Source organism: Rhinoderma darwinii, chromosome 13 (assembly GCF_050947455.1).
Source record: "Rhinoderma darwinii isolate aRhiDar2 chromosome 13, aRhiDar2.hap1, whole genome shotgun sequence".
NCBI classification, from domain to species: Eukaryota; Metazoa; Chordata; class Amphibia; order Anura; family Rhinodermatidae; genus Rhinoderma; species Rhinoderma darwinii.
In genome coordinates this window covers 22,174,814-22,198,341 of record NC_134699.1, presented here as the reverse complement: position 1 = coordinate 22,198,341, position 23,528 = coordinate 22,174,814, and the positions used below count along the sequence as shown (strand labels likewise).

At 42.3% G+C, this 23,528-nt stretch overlaps 1 protein-coding gene across 4 annotated transcripts in view; it reads right to left on the bottom strand.

Annotated features, from left to right (window-relative positions):
- Window positions 1-342: 342 nt before the first annotated feature.
- Window positions 343-23,528, bottom strand: part of MED24 (mediator complex subunit 24) — a 46,877-nt gene continuing 23,691 nt past the window's right edge. For 2 of the 4 annotated variants that reach the window (XM_075846757.1, XM_075846759.1), the window contains exons 13-26: window positions 23,366-23,495; window positions 21,740-21,882; window positions 21,618-21,655; window positions 21,422-21,504; window positions 20,491-20,672; window positions 20,200-20,299; window positions 19,400-19,575; window positions 18,710-18,974; window positions 15,086-15,267; window positions 14,892-14,985; window positions 13,005-13,104; window positions 6,479-6,559; window positions 4,458-4,606; window positions 343-2,605 (exon numbers count right to left, since the gene is read on the bottom strand). In XM_075846757.1, the coding sequence (XP_075702872.1) occupies window positions 2,489-2,605; window positions 4,458-4,606; window positions 6,479-6,559; window positions 13,005-13,104; window positions 14,892-14,985; window positions 15,086-15,267; window positions 18,710-18,974; window positions 19,400-19,575; window positions 20,200-20,299; window positions 20,491-20,672; window positions 21,422-21,504; window positions 21,618-21,655; window positions 21,740-21,882; window positions 23,366-23,495 (1,840 nt within the window). In that variant the 3' untranslated portion in view covers window positions 343-2,488. The remainder of the gene's footprint in view (window positions 2,606-4,457; window positions 4,607-6,478; window positions 6,560-13,004; window positions 13,105-14,891; window positions 14,986-15,085; window positions 15,268-18,709; window positions 18,975-19,399; window positions 19,576-20,199; window positions 20,300-20,490; window positions 20,673-21,421; window positions 21,505-21,617; window positions 21,656-21,739; window positions 21,883-23,365; window positions 23,496-23,528) is intronic. The other 2 variants (XM_075846758.1, XM_075846760.1) reach the window with 2 other exon arrangements.

The following is a 23,528-nucleotide window of genomic DNA, read 5'->3' as shown; positions in this document are numbered from 1 at the left end:
CGCGGTTTTCGTCTTAAAACGGTCTACGTTTTTTGCATTCTATTCATACGGCTAAAATAACCCGCTAGCATTTCAACATCTGCCTCAACATTTCTGAGGGAATTTTGAGGCAGATTTTTTCTGCCAGACATAAAACACTGTGTGAGCTATCCCTAACACTGCTCAGGTTTCTCTAATATTTACCAATGTTCTAAGAGTTGGGCCAGAAAATAGTTTTAGAACACGTCAATTAGCTTTAATCCCACTGATCCTTTTACGAAATTTTCTCAAGAAATGGTCTATACACGCAACACGAATGGCTAGCAAATGAGAATTTGCAAACAAATGGTCTCTGACAAATCATACACGTAAGAAATTTTACTTCAAGAATACAAAAAAATATATATTACAGCAACGGTAGAATATGAAAAATCTTACAATCCCTGAAAAAGGCTGTCCGAGAGAATAAGAAAATAAACTGACTGCAGGAAATGTTATAAAATAAAAAACTAAAACATTACTCACCAACTAAATCCCCCGCCACTCCAGCGCCAACGGTCCCCGCCAGTCATTCTTGACTTCCCAGCAGACATGATATGCCGTTCTTCCACGTGATTGCTGCACCAAATCACTGGACTCGGCGGGGACGCCAACAAAAGGGGCACAGTCACGTGGAAGAACGGCATATCATGGCTACAGGAAAGTCAAGAATGACTGGCGGGGACCACCGGCGCTGGACCGGCAAGGGATTTAATAGGTAAATAATGTTTTATTTATTATTTTATTACATTTCCTTCAGCCAGTTTCTCATTTTCTCAGACAACCCCTTAAATATCTGACTCAGAATTTCCTGTGAACAGCGGGGCGCAATAACATATGAGAAATCGAAACAAGTCTTTAGGCGAAACAAAGCAGCTGGTCTTACGCGCACCACCAGATGATGAGTGTAAACATAGGCGAGAATGTGGATCTTTGCTGTACATATACATATTTACAGTGATATAAAAACACAGGTAGGATTTTTTTATTTTGCTTTCAATTCCAGAATAAAATCACTTAGGGTTTGGGTCGGTGGGAGTCCGGCTGCCGAGACCCCCACTGTTGATTAATCGAAGAGGCAGAAGTGCTCCGCTAATCGCTTTGCTCCTTCGGGTGTGATCCGCGCTCATCAGGCTGATGACGGAGTACATAGACGTTTTATGTGAGCGGGCTTCAGCCTGACAATGAATGCTGATCACAGCCAAAAGAGCAAAGCAATCAGCTGAGCGCTTTTGTTTCAGCACGGGGATCCCCAACGATCCAAACTTTTGATAGGTCTCTGTCATATTAAAAAAGTTTGATGGAAGTGCAGTTCCTATTTAAAGGGGAAAGCCGGGCAAAGTGACCCTCAGATATGTCACAGATACGTGTGAGGAAATCACATTAGTGAAGTCTGCGATCTTGGGATCACCACCGATCTCCAGAATAAAAGGGCTCTACAGAGTGATCAAACCCCTTCGGCACAAATCGGACATACTATATGAAGCAAACTCCCATTAATTTGAATGGTCCTTTGCTTAGAATATTGTGTCAGAAATCTCTGAGCAGTGCCAAAGTTGTTTGAGCACACTGTCGAGCCCTTTTATTATGAAAATTAGTGGTAGTCCAAGATCACAGACTCAGGTAACGTGATATCCTTACTTGTAGCTACGAAATATAAGATCATCACTTTGACTTAGAGGTCCTGTCACTAGGTCCTACAAAAGTGAGTTGGTCAGCCAAGTGGGCCATTTGCATATTGGTTGCGAAATAAAGAGGGGTCCATAGCTCAGCAACGGGGCGGACGCACACGTACAGGACAAACACCGCTGGACTCAAAAGACACAGTGGCTATTAGGCGAGACTACTAATTCACTTTGTAGGACCTAGTGACGTGTCCTCTTTAAAGCTTTATATGGTGAGAAAAATAAGTAAATCATTTACCGTTATTACTGCTACCTGCAGTACCACATGTCACCACTGATGTCAGCAAACACAATTCAAGTAAACCCAATGGTGAAATACCATAATTGTGGAAAGAGGTTTTCCCCAGAAATGGAAGACCCTTCCCTTAGGCATCAATCTAGGTCTAAGCCATCTGACAGATCATAGATGTACACCCCTTTAATGTGTTCTTTCGAATGAAGCCTATCAACGTGATTGTGACCATGTAACACTGGCCCAACCAACATAACGTGGATTCGGTAAAAAAGTAATGTTTATAGATGGCAGAATCCAGCGATTACTGCAATTGAAACATGGTGGTATCAGGGTCTTCCATCAGGAGTGGGTTTAAGTGATCTATGAGTTTCATATTCCAGTCAGCAACAAATGGGTATTCTTTTGCCAGCAGCATAAAGCGGGGCAGGATAACCATGGTTATAAAACCCAATGTAAGATGTATTACTGCTGCAGATGTGTTGAGCTGGCAGAAAATGTGTCAGCTATAAGGAAAGGCAACCGATAAGGCAGTAGGAATGTTTCTAGACGCTCACAGCGCTGTCAATGCTTTGGCAGCTACTCTCCTCCCAAGAGGAAGGGTCAGATCAGTGATGGCCAACACAATTTTAGGGCTCGAAAGTGTGGAGACTTTAACAAATTCGGAAACCTGTGAAGAAAAAGGTAAAATTATATTAAAATGAAGCACAAGTCGTGACCCTTTTGGTATAGAGCATCAAAAGTATCATGAAGACAACTAAAAGTCCTACGGGTATGGTACCCCCTCTATTACCCAGAGCAGAGGGCTGCTCACTAAAAATGGCTCTTGCTCCGGAAGACCCAGCCTATGTATTACATGGTCGGCCATTCATTTGAATGGCTGGCATGTAATACTACATTTCACTTTTTGCGGCTATAATAAAACGCAATTACAATAGAGATCATGGCAGCGATAACATGGGACAACAAATCTGCAACACATTCATGGTTTAAATTTCCGTGGCGAATGTTACCGCTTTGGAAATATTTCCCATAGCATTTTCAAATATGCAGCAAATTCGCCACGAAATACTCAAAATTAATTACGCTGTGGAATTACTGTTGCCTATTTTATAGCGTATTTTTACACCACGCGTGACTGCACCCTTACCCAGTAACCAACCAGACTGAAGCTTATTTTTCAGAGGCTCTCTGGAAAGCATCAACCCGATTGGTGGGCAGCTGCTCCACTTTTCCTATGCATTAGCTTTGATAAACTTTACCCAATGTGTCTCATATTTCCGATTTGTAGGAAGTGAACTCAAGCGTGGGGACATCTCCATGAAATTGCTACGCATTGTGTACACAAATGGAGTGAAGGGTCCATTCAGACGTTGCGGTTGAGGTGCAATTAAAACTGCACGCATTTTTACTGGGATTTGGTGCGATTTTCAATGCAGTTGCATTAAAAATATGCAACTTCATAGAAAAACTCACCAAATCGCGGTAAAAACACATGCAGTTTCCGGATGCGGTTTTAATCACATCTCAATGTCTGAAAGGACCCTAAGTGCAGTTGCACACGACCGAGTGCCACTCTGGTAATTTTTCACGGCATCTGAGCGACACCCGATAGTTTTCACGGACCCATTCACTTTAGCAGGTGGATCGGGTCCGTGGAAAGATAGGACATGTCCTATCTTTACACAGATCACGGACGGTCCTGGTTGGCACACACTGTCGTGTGGATGAGGCATAAGGGTAGCTGGAGAATGATTGTGCAGGCCTGTCAGAGGAGACCTGAGTGGGGGAAGTGACATGACAACTGCTTTCAGGACATTTCACGTTAGAAAAAATAGTCATCGATTGTCTAGGGCAGTGGTGTCAAACCTGTGGCCCTCCAGCTGTTGCAAAACTACAACTCGTTGTAGTTTTGCAACAGCTGGAGGGCCACAGGTTTGACACGTGTACTCTAGGGTATTCGACAACAGGCCTACTAAAGGGAGCCTGTCACATTGAACATGTAGTCTGATCTATAGTCAGCATGTTATAGAGCAGGAGAAGCTGAGCAGATTGATATATAGGAAAATATTTAAAATAACTTGTAATTTATGAATTGAATCCCCTTATCTTGCTATGCTTGAGTCCAGTGGGCGGTGCTAATCAGTGACTGACATCAATCACTTAGTAGGACCGCCCACTGGACCCCTAAGCATAGAAAGAGAAGGGGATTCAATTCATAAATCACTAGTTATCCTAAATATTTTCCCATAATACTATATATCAAACTGTTCAGCTCCTCCTGCTCTATAACATGATGTCTACAGTTCAGACTGCATGTTTAACGTGACAGGGCCCCTTTAAATACAGCAAACAAACGCTTTTTGATACAGACAAAATGTGGAGTTATGACTTAAAGTACCACAGATTGGACACTAAGAAGGAATCTAATCTCTCCTACCTCTCATCTCTTAACAGGCAGAAGATTGTATGCCAAATCACTGACCCCCACAAATACAAGTACCACAGTCAGTCTTACTCACCATACTGAAAGGCATGAACTGAAGAATCCCCCCTTTTCCTCCCTGCTCCAGGCTCTCTACACACTCCTCCATAAACCACTGCACAAACTGTGTGTGGGCACCAGCCGTCCGGGCACCAAGAATGGATGAGATCAATAGGAAGAGGTTGGCTGTATGTAGAAATATGCAGGACGAATAGCAAAAAATAATGGACTGTATTCTATAGTTTCTAATGAAATTTCTCAGTTATTAAGGAAGAAAGTTTATTGCAGCTTAAAATCAGCACATCTTAGGCAAATATAGAAGTCATCTTGGAAGAAGTTCAATGCAGAAAAAAAATCATAATCATCAGAACATCCCATCTATAGGTCATGATATTCTGCATTAAAAGGATTTCCCAGTCCATTCATACTATTAGTGCACATGGAAGTCATCGAAAGGGGCCAGATGGGGTGAACGGACGGTCGGGGAGAGCCATTGCAAAAATGGCTCCTGCTCTGAATGACTCAGCTCGACCATTCGTTACGTGGCCGCCCATTCATTCAAATATGCACCATGTAATACCACATATTTCCTGCAGTGGCCGCCCACAGCTTCCCACACCGATGACATTGATTGCCAGAGATGCTAAAGGGATTGTCCAGATGGGTCATTTCCTTCAACTATTTCACGAAAGTACATCATGACTACCTCCACCACATCTTGACAATAATTGCACCTCAAGTAGAACTACTATATGTCCTTTCTGGAGAGAAAACATACGAGACATGAATAGTGGAAAAACCCATGTCAGTAGGATTATGGAGAATTTAAATATATAATGTATTACCCCATACAAGAGATCATGGAAGGTATATAGGACAGCGGAGAATGATAAACTATATGGAGAACGGATCTCTCTGATGTCTCAGCTACCACAATAAATATAACAACACATTGACTCGATTCAAATGTTAGTAACTTCCCACTGCCGGGTGCAAGTCGAAAAACATTTTTTAACCCGTCAATGTCACTATTTTATTTGTCTAGGACAGAAATAGGAGGACTGGGCAAAAGTAGTCAGTCTTGACTCCAACCATTGTCAGTTTATACATTGGGAAAGCCTCCCGACAAACGCTGACAGCACGTCATTGGCTTTAATAGGTAAATGTATGCCAAAAAGGATCCGTACTGAAAAGTTTTGTTCTATGTGCTTTCCAACATAGCTGTATATACCAAAAAATAAAACAGAAAAAAACATATATAGTCCGGTATTCTTTTTGCAAAAAATTCAGATGTATGTAACTGTATAGGCATACAGCTGCATACATAGGATAGGACCATTTCTGCGTGGACACCGAGCCCAATGTGAATTTAGGCTTACTTCAGGATTTGAGTGGAGTTAAAGGGGTTGTTCTGGTTTTGCGTAAATAAAGCTTAATCACTGTATAATTAAAAAAAATCCTAATTCTCAAGATCTCGGCTTGCTGTCAGTAAATGGAAAACATTCTTATTTAAATCCACTGGTTGAAAACCCATACAGACTCTGGATGGACTGGAATCGAGGCTGATACATATTGTAACAAACCCATCAGAACGGGAGAGAACTTTGTGCTGTTGATGTATTTAGCGCTCAGTGTATTTCATAGACCGGATAGAATTGTAGCAAACTCTCAGCTGTGAGAAATATTCCATCTGAACAGGTTTTAAGGCTATGGATGTAAACAGGAATTATTCCAATCACAGAGCCAGCAGGGATCAAGAAAACAGTGAGGAAATAAACTGTATAAGAAAGTTGCAAAACTTTTCTGTATAAAATGATTAAGCTTTAAAACTGGAAAACACCTTCACAGCCGGCGGATTGTCTCCGCTCCAATTCAAGCCGAATGACCGTTCAGAATATAAAATATTAGTCAATTTATCTGGAAAATGTAAAGTGAAAGTAAATATAAAGGAAAATGTCATTTGTCCAGATAATAAAATGACTAGAAATAGACATACTGGTCCATTTATCATTCTGCTAAGGAGTCTCGGAGACCAAGGTTCAGTTTGGCTGAACTTACCTAATACTCGGTTTAAGGGCTCTTTGGAGCTGATGTTGTGGATCTGTGAGGCGGAGAGAGAGTTGTTCATGGGGCGATCTACTGTTAGATGGAAAGACAAACAGATGTCAATTGTATGCCACCATACCAAACGTGAAGACAAGGCCAATCTAATAACTCTGAGAGCAGCCACCCCGGGGCATATGGCAGTACACATTACAGCTGGCTCTACGCATTAGCTGAACCAGTAAAGTTTAAGGCCATGTTCACACAGGGCGGATACACTGAGTAAAAGTACACAGCGTATCCACTCTAGGGCGCCAACAGGGAAGTCAGTCCGAAAAACCGCACCAAATTGTGGTGCAGTTTTTCGGCCGGAATGCCTGCTGATGAAAACTGCACATTAAAAAAAAACAAAAAACAAAAAAAAACACATACTTACCCTCTGACGTCCTGCAGACTGGCTTCCTGGGAGGACGTTTTATCCCATGTGACTGCTGAAACGTCATCCCAAGAGGCCGGCCTGGATGAAGAAGCACATAATACTGGGGAAGTATAAGATATATTTTTTTTTCCAGAGTTGCGTGTTTTTTTTTGTGTGGCATGTCCGCTGCAAAAAAAAACCTGCAGTATTTACGCAACGTGTTAACTTAAGGCCCTATTACACCGGCCAATTTTGTCAGGTGCAACGAGCGCCGGTCAACGAGACATTGTGTGACAGGAGAAAACGAGCGCCGATCATCGGAACTATGGATGGGGACAAGTGGTCGTTACTCCGATCGCTCATCCCCATACATTATCATCATGTCGGCAGCACGACTCCCTGTTTACACAGGAGATGTGCTGCCGACAACGATAATATTTCACTTTTTTTAAAACAATACGACCAGCAGATGATCGAGCGTTTGCTCGTTCATCTGCTGATCGCTGCCCTGTTTACACGGTAATTATCGGCAACGAGTGTTCTATGAACACTTGTCTGCCCAATAATTGCCCAGTGTAAAACCCCCTTCACCCTAAAGGTATATGTCTACAGCCCGGCAGAACAGAGAATCGGGCAAGTTGAAAATCCTGATCCTTCTTTCCCCTCCTTAACCTGACATCTACCTTTTTGAGTAAAATGGATTAGGTATGTTTAAAATTTAGACACGTCCAATCCTTTGTTCTGCCAGGAGAGAATTCGCTATCAGCAGTTTATTCCTTTTTCCCCACTGAAATAAACATGCACGCTCGGTCGAGCCGGCCAGGAGAGATTGGTGTCGGACAAATGAGTGTTCATCTGCCAGCTATATAATGTGTGCGACCAGCGTTAGATAGTTCACCAGCAATAAAAACTTTAGTAGACCTTAAGGCTGAGTTCACACATCGCGGATTTGTCAGTAATTTTTAGTGCAGATTTTACCATTTGCAATACAAATGGATGAAATCTGCGTTAAATCCTCGACGTCTCAACTCAGGCTAATAGTAAATAAGCCAAAAAGATTAGGTTTCAGTACCAAATTTCTTGCCGCACTGATCTGGGATTATTGACTACTGACATCAAGTTTCTGCATACAAGTGGATAAAGGGGCTGTTTGGTTTAGAAAACAAGGGCCGTTCCCATTCAGGACCCTTATAAACGGAGAGTGGCTACAATGTCCACAATGCATTACATAAACAATCCCAATGATTTCAATGAGAACTGTGTAATACCTAATTTCCTCTGTGGTGGCGCTGCAGATAAATTGAACACTTACTACAGAATTAACCCAAAGATTTACAGCTGATCGCTAGTGGTCCCAGCAGCGTAAAACCCAATGATCAGCTTATCATCAAGGGACCCTTCTAACAAAAATGGACTAATGATACACAGAACTACGTCTTATAATATCAGAGGAAATATTGATGAATACAAAAGACAAGGCTATCATTTCATGACCAAATCAAAATACTCCTTGAGGTTTAGGGACCTTGAAGGAACGCAGCCGTCCATGTTTTATCTAGACAGTATATTATTAGCCATATAGGGAAACATGGAAAAACATGATCATGACAAACGTTCAGTAATTGTGGTCCACGTCTCATCCAAAACATTCACATGGTAAAACATGAGCATCTCAATACACAGGAAGTCTCACACACCGAGATTCCAAGATTACAGCACTCGGCATCCATCAACGCCCTGAGGTTATCTGCCCAACGATTCGTTATACAGCCCCAGGATACAAAAAGGCAGAGTCATAGTAACTTCTGACAAAGCAATAATGACTTATCAAAAAGAGAGCGCACCTCCCTGACCACGAATCGAAGTTTAAAGAGAAAGGAGAAGAAAGACACAAAAGTTTCTTTCTCAGAATTAACTCATGGAAAGGGAGTTACCAAAATATTTTTGGAACAATACCAACTTTTTCCTGCTATTTCAGCGAATCATGCCCGTGGCTATAAGGTCACATCTGCAGGGCTCCTTGCAGTGATGCCAAGCTTTCATAATGTCTATACGCACTTGTTGTGGTTACCCCGTTTGTAATACTCAATGTACAAAACGACCGGAAAATTAGTAATAATAGACACACTGGGTGAGGGGGTGAAGAAATGTGTATAAGCGGATATCTGTGGATAACACCATCTCTATCAAAAGTGTGGGGCGAGGTATGAAGACCACTAATGGACTGGAAAAATGGTCCATTCTCTAAGTCACCACATAAAACTTAATGTGTAAATGAACAATTAGAAAGCAAGAGTCCCTATGCTGTTACGGGGCTGTCATTGTGCAACCGCAAATGATCTCTTTCATTAAAGAGGACCTTCACCTCTCCTGACATGCCTGTTTTGGTATACAATTTATTTCCCCGTAAAATAAAATGAATGAAGCATCTTTTATTAGTTCTCTGCGTTGTGAAGTTCCTCAGTTGTTCCTCCTGAAAATGTATGAATACAGTAACAACTGGGTGTTACCATTCCCTTTGTCAATGGGGCTTGTCCCTACACACTAGAACACTGTTCAAATAGTGTTCTCTGGCATCTGGCTCCTGATAGAATCATGGAGTTAGGAACAAGCCCCATTGACAAGTGGAACGGTAACACCCAATTGCCAGTATAGTCATACATTTCCAGGAGGAACAGCAGAGGAATGGCACATTGCAGAAAATGAATAAAAAATACATTATTCTCTTTTTACTAAAGTATTTACTAAAACAGTCGTGTCACGAGGCGTAAAGGGTCCTCTTTAAATAAAGAGCTTCATGTCCTGGTTGCACAATGACTGAGGAGGTCCCTGTAACAGCATAGAGCCGCTTACTTTCCAAATTTTAATTAGTTAAGAGTGAAACGCTTGTCTTGATTCTCCGGTGCGATAATTTCTCTGGTGGAGCCCAATCTAACAGCCATGACATTGTTAGCGGAGTATCTTGTGGTAGGGTAGACTAAGGGAAGCACTGTTATTTTACTTTTAAGATGGCAGCGGACCCCCTTAGCTATAGGAATCCTGTGCAGTCATACACGTGGCACCTGTGGCATGTTAACCCCTAGGGTCATGGTATTAAATAGAGACTATTCCATATATGCAGTACTTGATGGCATGGCATGAACCGTGATTACTGAGTCAGGTAACGGTATCCTATAGACCTGAAAGTATGCGACTTCATAAGAAACTTGTATTATAAAGACAAGTGACACTTTCAAATCCCAGAGTTTCCGGGTCACACTTGCCCGTGCACGTGTCAGAAACAATACGATACCGAAATCCTCCCAGGTGAGACGAGGGATTTGTACAATAAAAGAAAGCGGAAATTGAATATACTATCTATGGCGATGGATGAACCTGCCAGGTCACGGTGCCAAGTCTATTAACCAGGACTATTGTCTTTCCAGAGGGGAATTCTCAAGAGGCAGCGGCTGGGTGTGTCTCTAACTCCAGCAGCGTGTTATGCGAAAATATTTCAAAATGGGCAACGGGATTAAGATATTTAACACCTATTGCTGCACAACAGCATCACGAGCAACGTCAGCTGAAGTACCACCTGCTAGATTAACATTGCAAAGACAAACTGAATCACCGCGTGAGCTTGTTTATATAGGGGAGAGATGATTGACTTTTTTTTATAGCAGTTGAAGTCTTATAAGAATGTCTTCGTGTCCAAAACCTCAAACTCTGGGGAACCAAGGGTTAAGCTGTCCGTACACTTTAGATAGATGTCAGCTGATTGCTCGTTCGACAAACAGCTATTCTATTCCTCTCGACGTCGCCCCATATAAATTCCCACTTGGCTGTGTTCTCAATAGCGAGAACAGAGAAAGCCGCTGCCAAACTCCTCTGGTAGCCGCTTATCTTCTTACGAACAAAAAGGATTGTGCATGTTGAAATCTAACAAGTCCGATTTTTCTTTCCCCAACTTCTGCTGTTTATGAAAAGTCTGCCATACACATTAGATGGATGGTTGGTTGGTTTCCGCTTAAATCAGCGGGTTCGGCCGACATACATCTAATGTGTATGGCCACCTTTATAACATCAGACAGTAACACTAAGGCTATGTTCACACGGAGTATTTTGGGGGAGGAATATCTGCCTCAAAATTCCGTTTGGAACTTTGAGGCAGATATTCCTCTCCCTGCACGCCGATTTTCGCGGCAATTATCGCGCCGTTTTTCGCCCGCGGCCATTGAACGGCGCGGGCATAAAACAGCGAGATATACGCTTTCTCCTGCCTCCCATTGAAGTCAATGGGAGGTCGGAGGCGGAAGCGCCCGAAGATAGGGCATGTCGCTTCTTTTTCCCGCGAGGCAGTTTTACTGCTCGCGGGAAAAAGACGCCGACGCCTCCCATTGAAATCAATGGGAGGCGTTCTCGGGCCGTTTCTGCCGAGTTTTGCGACGCGGTTTCCGCGTAAAAAAACTCGGCAAAAGACCCCGTGTGAACATAGCCTAAGAGGGGTTCCCAAGGTTTTGTCCAAAAACAGCGCCACTCTTGTCCATGGGCTCTGTCTGGTATTGCAGGACATCCTCAATCAAGTAAATGAGGCTAAGATGCAAAACCAATACTAAGCCCATTGACCCACTGTATCAGCAAAAAGCAGACCTTTTTTTCTAATCTCCGACAACCCCTATAAAGAGGACCTGTCACCTGTCCCGACATATCTGTAAGTAAATAATTGTATTCCCAATGAAATAGCAATATTGGAGCACCTTTTCTAAAGGGGGATTTACACTGGGCAATTATCGGGCAAACGTGTAAACAGGGCAGTGATCAGCAGATGAACTAACAAACGCTCGATCATCTGCTGGTCGTACCGTTTAAAAAAAGTAAAATATTATCGTTGTCGGCAGCACATCTCCTGTGTAAACAGGAAGACGCGCTGCCGACATGATAATAATGTATGAGGACGAGCGATCAGAGTAACGACCACTCATCCCCATACTAGCTCCTTGTGACATGAGCAAATGATTGCCGATCAACAAGCTGTCTCGTTGATCGGCGCTTGCTGCACCGGCCAAATTCGTCCAGTGTAATAGGGCTTTTAGAGTTATTCATAGTCCCATTCCTCTGTGATTCCTCCTAAATATGTATAAATACATTGACAGCTGGGTGAAAGCATTTGGGGGGGGGGGGGCAGACTACACACCAACACTGTCCAATCAGTGCTGACGACAGAGTGAGACTGTGCAGGGACACGCCCCTTTGAAGGGGAACCCAGGTGTCGATTTTTTGATAAATATATAGGAAGAATAACAGAGGAACGGTAGAATGCCGAATTCCAAGAAAATATCTACCAGAATTATTATTTCATGGGGAATACAATTATTTACAATATAGACATGTCAAGAGAGGATCCAAATCATATCTAGATTCAGAGCTGAATTAGGCCCTTTTCATACTTTGTTTGCAGTCTACATTTACCGTATGTCAAGTGTATCCATATGCACCCATTCACCCAACGGACGACAAAAGAGTGTCCTTTTGTCCTCAAACAGGCTAGTACATGTCCCTATACCTTCTTTTCTGCTGTATGGAATAGCGAAGTCAAATATATGTATATACTGGACGGCAGGGATCAGCAGCCTTCGGCACTCCAGGTGTAGTGAAACTACAATTCCCTGCATGCCCTAACAACCTTTGGCTGGATTAATAAAGCCTTTGACAGGTCAGAGCATGCTGGGAGTTGTAGTTTCACAATAGCTGGAGTGCCGAAGGTTACTGACCCCTGCCGTACGGTATACTGTTTTTTTCCCACAATGGAAGCCTATAGGCGATGTATGCCCTTACTTTGGAGGGGTTTACGTCAGGAGTATCTCCCGGCCTATACCTCCAATAGACACTGCGAACGTAGTGAAAAGGGCCCGATTCCTTCCAATCTAGTAACTTCATCCAATTATCAAAGCTCAATGATGGTGATGCGTAAAGCTGTATAACTGGACCTGATGGGAATAGTAGTTCCAGATATCGAACCACATTTACCTTTAGTCATGTGATATCGCTATTTAAACTGACCCCCTTCATTTTACACAGAAAGACTGTCTGCTGTTACGAACACCATGGTAGAGAAGAACTGTTGTATTTACAGGAAGAACTTACTGGGGTTGGCTTGCACTGAATGTTCCTCCTCATTGGAGCTGAGCAGACGCATCAGTTTAGACTGCTGGTTGTCATCCAGTGGAAACAGACAGCTGTAATCCTACAAGGAAGAACATAACATGACGGACATGTGTCTTTTTTTCAACCGTACTAACTATGTAACATTTACAATCTTCAGCTTTCGTGGGCCTATAAAGACTCATCACTATAATACGGGCAACCATTTCTCATTCATGAAAATGAGTTATGAAATGGACAGAAGAATATTTTTGTCGGTAGTTTAAAGAAAAAGCAGTGCAAGAGGCAGATACAGTGTCCAGTGCAGACTACCGAGAAGTAATGCGAAGTACAGCAAAACTTGTATGAGATTAGAAAAACCTGTCTGCTTTGTCCCAGAAATAGCACCACCCTTGTCAATAGGCTGCATCTGGTATTGCAGTTCAGTACTCTTTCAAGGGAATGGGGTTGAGCTGCCGAGACACAACACATGAAGTGTCATTTTTACACTACTGTACAGTAGTATGATGTAGGAAACACTAAAGCTAGCGATACATTGCAGATAGCTGTTTGGCCAACCACTATCCCTCCCGACCCCCGTCAACTCCCAGGACCCCCGTCCACGCAATTGTTGGGGGTACCAGCGATTAGACACTTATCCCCATTCTTTGGATAAGGAATAAGTGTTGTTCATTGGGAAAACCCCTTTAAGTTAAACTTTCACTGCTCAATCTTGTGGGATTGTGAGAACTGATTAGAAGACAATATCCATTAGATTTCACTTTGTGCTGCACGCTAATATATATAATAAACTGAAAGCATGGATTTGCATTAATATGACAGTAGCTCTTTAAATAGCGGCTTCCATTGTGTGATGACAATTGACACACATAACTTGAAGTGAATTTCCATACTTGGATACAATTTTGTTGAGCTTAGAAGCTTACTGCATACTATTTTATTAAGTTCAATGAATAAGTAGTATGTAGTAAGGTCTGGCGGGGGTTGTCCTATGAATAATTTTCATATCAAGTCCAGAAATGCTGTTAATAGCAGTAATTTGCAGTGTTTCTAGCATTAAAAAAAATAAATAAATATATACCGGTTTCCATTATCTTATGCTTCCCTGTGTCCCCCTTGGTGCTGCTGCTAATCTGTGCTTCTGAGGGTGGATTCTGAACTGAATCAGTCTCTTAGGCTGTGTTCACATCACCGCCTGTGTTCCGTTGAGGGGTTCCGTCGGAGGTTTCCATTGAGTTAACCCCTCAGCGGAAGGCAAACGGAAACCTCAGCTTCAGTTTCCCTCACCATTGAACTCAATGGTGACGGAAACCTAGCTAATGGTTTCCGTCTGTCACCGTTGTGACAGGGTTCCGTTGTTCTTGGCGGAACCAATAGCGCAGTCGACTGCACTATTAATTCCGCCGGAACCCTGTCACAACGGTGACAGACGGAAACCATTAGCTAGGTTTCCGTCACCATTGAGTTCAATAGTGAGGGATTCGGAAGTTGAGGTTTCCGTTTGCTTTCCGCTGTGGGGTTAACCCGACGGAAACCTCTGACGGAACCCCTCAACGGAACACAAATGATGCCTGGCACCACTTCATTGGTATGAGTCTGAGATCTGTGTTGCATAACTTCCCTTTTTCTCCTCACTCGTCAATATAAATCTCACTACTGACTTCCTTAGGGTGACCTCGTTGCTGTGAACTTAATTGTGAAGTTGTAGAAAAAGTTGCGACATGAAACCCTCCATAGGTGTCCGTGGTGTCACTCACTACATCCCTTTATTTTGTGGTGTTGGCACAAGTAGGCGTCTAGCACTAGCACCGCACATTTCCTATTCTTCAATGATGATATTTTATAAGTTGACAATTGTTTGGTATTCACCTCAATGTCTTCTCTGTGTCTTTTCCTCTGTCGGGGGGATGGCTGTCCTTTATTATGGGTGGAGTAGGAGGTCATTGCACACCAGACAGATAGTCTGCAAGAAAAGATCATTACAACGATGCAGGGTGAGGGTCAGGGTAACACCACATAGTTATGGTGGCACACATTAATGCCGACGGAAGAAAAGTACTCACTTTGCCAGCGCTCGGCCTGGTGGGTCCATCAGTGTGTGCCATTTGGAAGAGTCAGTTAAAAGGGAAGGTAATACATGTCCTAGGAGAGTTAGTGTGAGCTGCTGCATGTCCAGGCAGAAGATGGCATACAGAAGCTCTACTGCCCGCAAAGCAAATTCCATCCGAGTTTCTTTAAGCAGCTCCTGCAGGGAAGAGAGGGATTACTCAAGTTTGAGGTCTTGAACTGCCCGCCCCTCAATTGTGAAGGCACACTGCCCACTGTCATCCCTCTAGGCTTACGAGTATCCTAACATTTATTATACAGTTATCCCTGCCAGGCTGTGCAAGAGACACGCAGCTGGAGAATCCTCGCAAGTAAGGAACAACGGGCCCTTGGCAAGCACCCTGAGGGGGAAGGGTGAGGTAGTAAAACCTAATAATAATTTTATATTTTAAAGCGGATCTGTCACCTGAATATGCTGCCCTTAAAAAAAAAAAAAAAAAAAAAAAAATCAGGTCTGCTGTACTATTAGTGCAAATCGCACATAAAAATTGTGCCATCTGGCTATCAGAGCCAAACCCAGAATACAGCAGACCCATAGTAACGAGTCTGCTGTGTTCATGAGGGGAGCGCATCCCCACCTCCTCCTGCCCCCTCATCGGTACCTGACGGCTGCCATGTATACATGCAGCTGTCAGTCACTGGTGAGAGGGGGATAAGGGGAGCGCCCCCTTAATTAATACGCTGTATCACTTTTGTAGGCTATATTAGCCATATATTTAATTGTATCGTTTGAACTAATAGTAAAGCCTACATGTTTTTGTAATATCTTGCCCTTAAATACAGCACCTTTTCTTAAAACTCTGCATTGGGTTGTTCCTCTGTTAATCCTCCTGGAAATGGGGGAACAAATTGACAACTGGTTGTTACCAACTTATCTCTATTGTGTATATAATGATGTTTCTACTATTATTGTAGTTATTAGCACATTTGTGTGTTGGATGCCACTTTGTTTACTTATTTTTTGCACTTGCACATTATCCTCCCTCTTGAAAGATTTAGTATGGACTATTTTGTTGTAATTTGTCTGATATATTTTAGACCATAATGGAGTTGGTTTTTACACATTTTGACACTATATCAGTACGGATTGGGCGAGATGAATGGTAGCACCCAGTTGTCAAAGTATTCATACATTTCCAGGAGGATTAACACTGGAACCTCACAATGCAGAGCGCTAAGAAAAGATGCTCCAGAATTGTGACTTCATGGGTCATACAAGTATTTACTACAACAGACATGTCAGCAGAGCTGCCAGGTCCCCTTGACGGTCCAAACATCTACTAGTCTTGGAGGGTCTACAACCTGGGCTTCCTTTCCCTTACCATTTGTGTGGGTAAAGGGAAGCGAAAAACCCTCTGGCTTATGAAGTAATGCCCATGGTGGTTATCATGGCTTAATAAAATGATTATAATAAACGGAGATATTTATACTCGGGCTGCAGTTCCTAATCTATTTTCGTTGCAGACCATGAATAGTGAATCCAGATCTCGGAATTCCCATTCGAGTATTTGTCCATTTTCATTATTCTTTGTCCATTAATCTGTCCTTTGTGAAACTTTGATTATTGCTCAATTTTCCAGAGCGGTGAATCACATTAATAGCTACAGCTATAGTTCTTTGCAAAAGGTGACAAATCTCTGCTGGCTTTACTACGACTATTTGCTGGATTGTGTAACTCGTTCATTATGGAAATCTTTCCTATGCAGGAAAATTAGCGTTTTGTTAAAGGGCCAGTATGCGCATAAAGTAGGCTCACCTAATATGAAAACACACTAAAATATATTTACACACTTCCCGGCTCATTGATGGTTAATGCAAATTAGCGTCAGCAATTAAGTGTTTTAAGTTCCTTTTTCTTTTTACAGAGAACTAAAGAAAGAATCCGTGTCATTTAGCGCCTCAAGTCCTGCACTAGACATAACGCAATGTATCGGTTTTGTTCCTTTAACCTCTTCCTGCCAGAGCAATTTTTCGGATTTACATTTTTTCCTCCGCACCATCCAAAAGCCATAACTTTTTTATTTTTCCGTTGCTATGGTCGTATGGGGGCTTGATTTTTGCACCATTTAGTGTACCATATAATGTTCTAGGAAATGGGGAAAAAAATTATTTGTGGGATGGAAAAAAACAGCGATTCCTGCACCGTTTTATTGCACTTAGTTTTTACGGCGTTTAAAGGTGTGCAATTAAAACATGTTCACTTTATTCTGCGGGTCAATACAATCACGGTAATACCAAATTGATATAGTTTTTTTGTTTTACTACTTTTCACAAGGAAAAAAACCTGATTGTAAAAAATAAAAATGTATTTTGTGTCGCCAAATTCTGAGAGCCGTAATTTTATTTTTCCGTTGATGGTGCGTTATGAGGGTTTATTTTTTTTTGTGGGATAAGTTGTAGTTTTTAATGGTACCATTTGGGGTACATTCAAGTTTTTAATGACTTTTTATTCCATTATTTGTCGGAGATGAGTTGACCAAAAAACAGCGAATCGGGTGTTTTACTTTTTTTTTTACAGCATTCACCGTGCGTGTTAAATAATGTTATATTGTAGTAGTTCAGACTTTCACGGACGCAGTGATGCCAATTACGTTTACTATTATTTTAATTTTTTATAATGCTTTAGGGGGAAAATGGGAATAGTTTTTTGTTTTTCTTTTTAAAGTTGTAATATTTTTTTGTACATAAAAAAAAAAAACGTCACTAGTCTTTGCCACTCTATACTGCAATGTTTTGCGGTATATCGTGTTTCTGACAGGCACCGGCAGGGCTTAATAGGAGTACAAAGATGGCAGACCTGGGGGCCTTTATTAGGCCCCCAAGGCTGCCATGCCAACCATTGGCAGCCCGCGGGCAGATGGGCTGTCAGAGGGGGTTGCCCCCTCTTTCTACTCTTTAGATGCAACAGTCGCTATCGACCACGGCAGCGTGATCCCGCTCATTACAGTGAAGTGTTGGCTGAGTCCACATCATACTTCCCTTACCCGGCTATGACGTATGTCTACATCATACGTCGGGTAGGGGTTAGTAACCCATACATAACACAATACAGGAGATTTATACGTCCAATTTCCGCAAATGTTGTAATTACAAACAGCGCATATGCAGATTTGTGAAGAACCACTGACATAATAATCAGTCGTTGCCTGGCCCAGTAATAAGTGGCGTGGCTTTCCAATTGAGCTGCATGCAGCGGATTTATGGAACTTTTCCTTATAGGGGTATTCTGGTTACTACAACTTATCCTATCCAGTAGATAGGTGATAACTAATAGATCGGTGTGGGCCAACAGCTGGGACCCCCACCCATCGCCAGAATGGAAATTCTGTGTCCCCTGTTCCCCCCAGCCATAGGCCTGATTGGAGCAGTGGTCGAAAATGTGCACGATATTCCCCCAATAAGTGAGCACCTTTAGATATGCCACAAACGACACCCTGCCAAATCCAACTGCTCTACCGCAAAGGAATATGCCACACTCTCCCCATTGTTGTTTTGAAGAAACTGAATTGTGATATTACTATAACCACATCAAGAATTTACCAGTAAAATCTGCAACCAGTACCATATAAAAGTGTCCGCACCTTTACCAAGTTGTTGCAGAACCAGTATACCCCTCCCATGTGGAGTAGGGTGTCAAAGATGTGGAGAGATCTGATGTCCACCCAGCCCTTCTCTAATGTGGTGCTGAAGACTCCATGTAAGACCTCTTTAATGGGCATTTTGGAAGGCAGGCGGTGAACATAAGGCACAGGCTCACTTCCCGTCACTGCAAATTTGATCGGAGTGGCTGTTTGCTGTAGAACCTCAGAACACATGTTCTCCAGGATGGAACTCATGATGATCACTCTGGAGAATAAAGGAAGTAAGTGATCAACATGGATGACAAGAGAATAACACATCGGCAAAGAATAGAAATAAATAGGGGCCAAGAAAGGATGAGAATATTGGCTGATACAGATGGATTAAATGCACCAGGCCTATCAAGAAGAACTTTTAGGCCAGGGTCACATAAACTTTTGATGCAGTTATTGGCTCCGTTTTTTTTTTGCCATTCACAGTAGTGGACACAAAAAAAGGAGACGTGTCAGTCTTTTCTTGATACCTTTCCTTCATTTTTGATACACTTCTGGCTTTGCCTAAAAAAACTGAGCGAAAAACTGCATTAAAACTGTGTGTGTGTGAGATCCTGTCCTTAAAGGGATATTGAATATGTAAGAAGATAGTGAAATACCCATATCAAAGTGAATCTATAGGGAATAAAAAAAGCTCACCGCTCGTTATAAAACTGTAGCATGTTGTCGCCATACATGGGAGTCCCCAGCTGCCGGATCATCTGTAGGGACTTATCCCTCTCGTCTAGACCCAGCATTCGAACATGAGCCACCAGCCAGGCAACTGCACACACGGCCAGGCTACAAACCTTGCCTTTAATGTTGTCTGTGATTTTCTGTAATAAATAACAATGCACACACAAAAAAAAAAAAAAAAAAAAAAGAGATAAGTGGCTTGAGATCTCTGCATTGGAAGGAAGGGTATTGATGTCTGCATGGTAGTAGGTGAGGGTTAAGGGCAGGCTTGATGTATGTGTTTTAGGGGTCTTGATATCTCTATATGAAGGAAGGAGTAGGATATTTTTGCATCTAATTAAGAGATGAAGGTATTAGGTAAGAGATTGGGGTCTTGGTGTCAGAGTATTAGGTGAAAGTCAATTCTGGCATAACGCAGGACTTAAAGGAGCAGTGCATGACTTCTCTAATTGAATCCCTGTGTCATGTCCGTGTCATGCACCGTCCCCACAGCATATCAGTTTTTCGAGGAGTGTTCTTTTAAAGTCTGCATATAAGTTGTCTGTATATTAGGACCGCTATAGATGTTGTGATGTCTGTTTTAGGAGGAATGGTAGATTTCCTAGAATCTGTATAATAAGAATAATATGAGACAACATTACCACCCACCGAGTATAAAGTTTTATCTGATGTCTACATGTTATAATGAAAACTAAGACGGAGAGTAAGAAATCCCGATGGCAAGTAAAAGGCCTTGATCGCTAATAAAAGAATGATTTTTTAACCTGAATGGCTTCAAAGGACAAGACTCCGTTCTCCCAGGCATTATGAACCTCAAGAATTGCTGCAGGAATACTGAGACAAACTTCATGCCATTTTGTCTGACTGCAAAAAAAAAAAAAGGAGGAAAAAAATTTGTCAATGTAAAGTTAAGGTAGTTCATGCAGCCCTTGTTTTCATTCTAAACATGTTCATGCAAATAAAGTTATTTCTGCAGGAGAAGGGCAAGTATTGGTAAGTGTAATGCTAGACTGGGCTACACCCAGAGTAAGTTTTCACATCACAAAAATACATACACTAGTTTCATCTCTGTGGATGTATTGAGCAGAGCTACTAAGGCTTCCACTTTGGGGATATCAGGATGGCGGAAGCAGGGGTGCTCTGGGTTTAGCACTTTGCCCTCTCCTGGCATACACGTCTGCATCCAGCTCTCAAAGAATGGTGTTTCTCCACCAGCGCTCCCGTCCGACAGGATCATCTGTAATACAAATTTTGTGTGTAAGATAAAAAAATAAAAACTTTTCTGCTTTATCTTCAAATTCTTAAAAGGTAACAAAACTTGAAAAAAACGTTTGACATGTCAGAAGTTGTGATCGGTGTGGGTCCAAGTACCGAGACCCCCACCGTTCACTAAAAGGAAGCAGTAGAAGGGCCCGGGTGAACGCCATGCCGCTTAGTTTCTGATCGGCTTTCATCGGAGAGGTGTACGGGCTCAAAAGAAAGTCTATGGGTCCGTACACCTCTCGTTCGGCTTTCCCGAGAAAAGCCAATCAGAAGCGAAGCGGCACATCGCTCATCCAAGTGCTTCTGCCGCTTCGTTTTAGCAATTGGTGGGGGTCTCCGTGCTCGGAACCCCACTGATACAAACTTCTCACATGTCAAAAGTTTTTTTAAAGTTTAGTTACCCTTTAAATGGCGTTCTCCACCCAAACCTCAAAAAGAAACAAAAAAGAACTCTAGGGTGGATGGCCTACTAACCAAATACTGCCCCAATAAGCCCTTGCAAAGACACCTTGAAAACTGAATAACAATAAGGGAAACATTTTAGGTGCAGATTCATTGCACACTGTTGCCAACAACATGCGGACAACAGGATAATTAAAGATCAACGGCTCCCCCTGGTGGACGGAATATAAAATTACTTATCATAATCACATTATAGCAAGTCCACATTGATAAACTTGTAATGCCATCATACTGGAAAGAAGTGGGCGGTTAATAAAGTACCTCTGAGCCATATGTCTGTGCCACATGACAAAGCATGAGAAAGGAGATATCAAACAGGAGTGCGCGGGTAGAGGCGGCTTTTGCTGCAAAAACCAACAAAAAAAAATGTATGTTTGTGTCCCCTCCTTTTAATCCTATCCCAGCTGAAGATATTGAGTGCAAAGAACTAAATCAATATTTAACTTCAGAAACTTACAGCTTTCAGCACTGATATGCCGGGTAAATTCATTCAGCCTGGAGGAACAGTAAAATGTAATGTATAGGTTAATCTACGAACACATTACAGCTGCCTGGTTTCTCTCATATATTATTACTCACTGGATGAATTTACGAGCAAAAGATTTCAATTTGCCGGTGGCAGCTGCTGCAGCCAATAAGAGATCCAGACTCTTCCCAGTCAACATATGTCCCAGGACTCCCAAAAGACCCTCTGGAGACTTAGAATGATCTGCATCCATTGTCTGTAATACAAAAAGCACATCTAAATGAGTAGATCCTCTGTAACGAAACACCAGGCCACAGATTGTTCCAAATATAATGCAATGGTAACACACGTGAATACAATATCATGATCTCACTGCCACTAGGGGCAGAATTTTAACTAAAGGGAACTTGTCAGCAGTTTTAAAGGTCTTAAAACAGCTGACAGGGTGATATAGGAGAGGAAAAGTGCATTAGAAACTTATCTTTATGAAAATTATGTTTAATTCCCCCACTGTGCCGTTGAGATGGGACTTGATGTGCACGCTGCATACCCCACCCCTCAACTGCTCTAGCGGTCTCCTGATTGGCTGCTAGAGCCGTCACTCAGAGCAGAGAGTGGTACTTGCGACAGCCACGCTGAAGGAACAAAACAACGGTTTTGCAGTCATGCATTGTGCATGACCAAGAAAAATATTAAGTTTAAAATGCCCTTCTCCTACCCTATATCACCCGGTCAGCAGTTTTGATGCCTCAAAACCGCTGATAGGTTCCCTTTAAATCAATAGATTTTGTGTTTTCTGAATTTGCAACGGACTTGTTTCAGGTGCTTGACATTACATTGCAGTTTCCAAAACTTTGGACATTGTTGCAAGCGGATGTTCAAGGTCTCGTGGCCTCATGCACATGGCATATTACAGCACCCATACAAGTTTTGAGTCGTATGTAGTAATAATATGGCACCCAAAGACATCTGTGGGCCCATACTGTACCCTCCATATACCTCCAATTTCATATGGAGACATATAGAGGTTTTTCTCTCAGATCCACATAGGAATCTGAGAGAAACATAATTGTGGCATGTTCCATTGGATGCCGTATTTTGTAGTTATTCTCACCAAGAAGCATGCTATGTGTCTACAGCTTCTTAGTATGGAACTGTATGGACTCCGCTCTGCTGTGTACAGAAGGCCTAACCCTGAGAAATAAGTCCCAATGGACCTACTATATAGGAGCTGTAGCCATTAAATTGCTTGATGCAATTATAACTAAGAATCGTTGACATGTAAACTGCACACATCATGTGGGTGCAGCAAACGCCATCTTTAAGTGAACACTTATGTGAATAATCAGTGCGTTATGGTGTCACTAAAGCATAGAAAGGGGCTCCCTACCAATGGGGTGCCATACAAATGGCTAAAGTGAACGATACGTTCTCCCTAGGATCCATCTATGCAAATTGACACTTATTGGATAGGGGTTTAGATTGCATTTGCAAAATTGCCACTCTACTCTCTATGCAAGCTTGGGTGCTCCTGCATAGGACATATCCTTAGGAGACCCAAATTTATATTTCAGTTACATGTCCGGCATAAAAGAAAACCTCATAAAAAATTACTCACCCAACAAAACAGTACAAAACCTGCATACACAAAAGGTACTAGAGGAAGCACCCTACATCAATGATACAGCACAAACTATTTTCCAACCTTTATCACATAAGTCTTGTCTGGGATGTCTCACCTTGAGTATATTAGTCACAGTGGGTTCAGCCCGGAGAATTAGGCCAGGATTGGGCTGAATGGCAGAGCTTTCAGATGACCGGGGAGCCTGCTCTCGATCTGCAGATCTATGTGCCAACAATAGATGTGAACTGATCATCATCATGGTAAAACGGGTGGAAAGA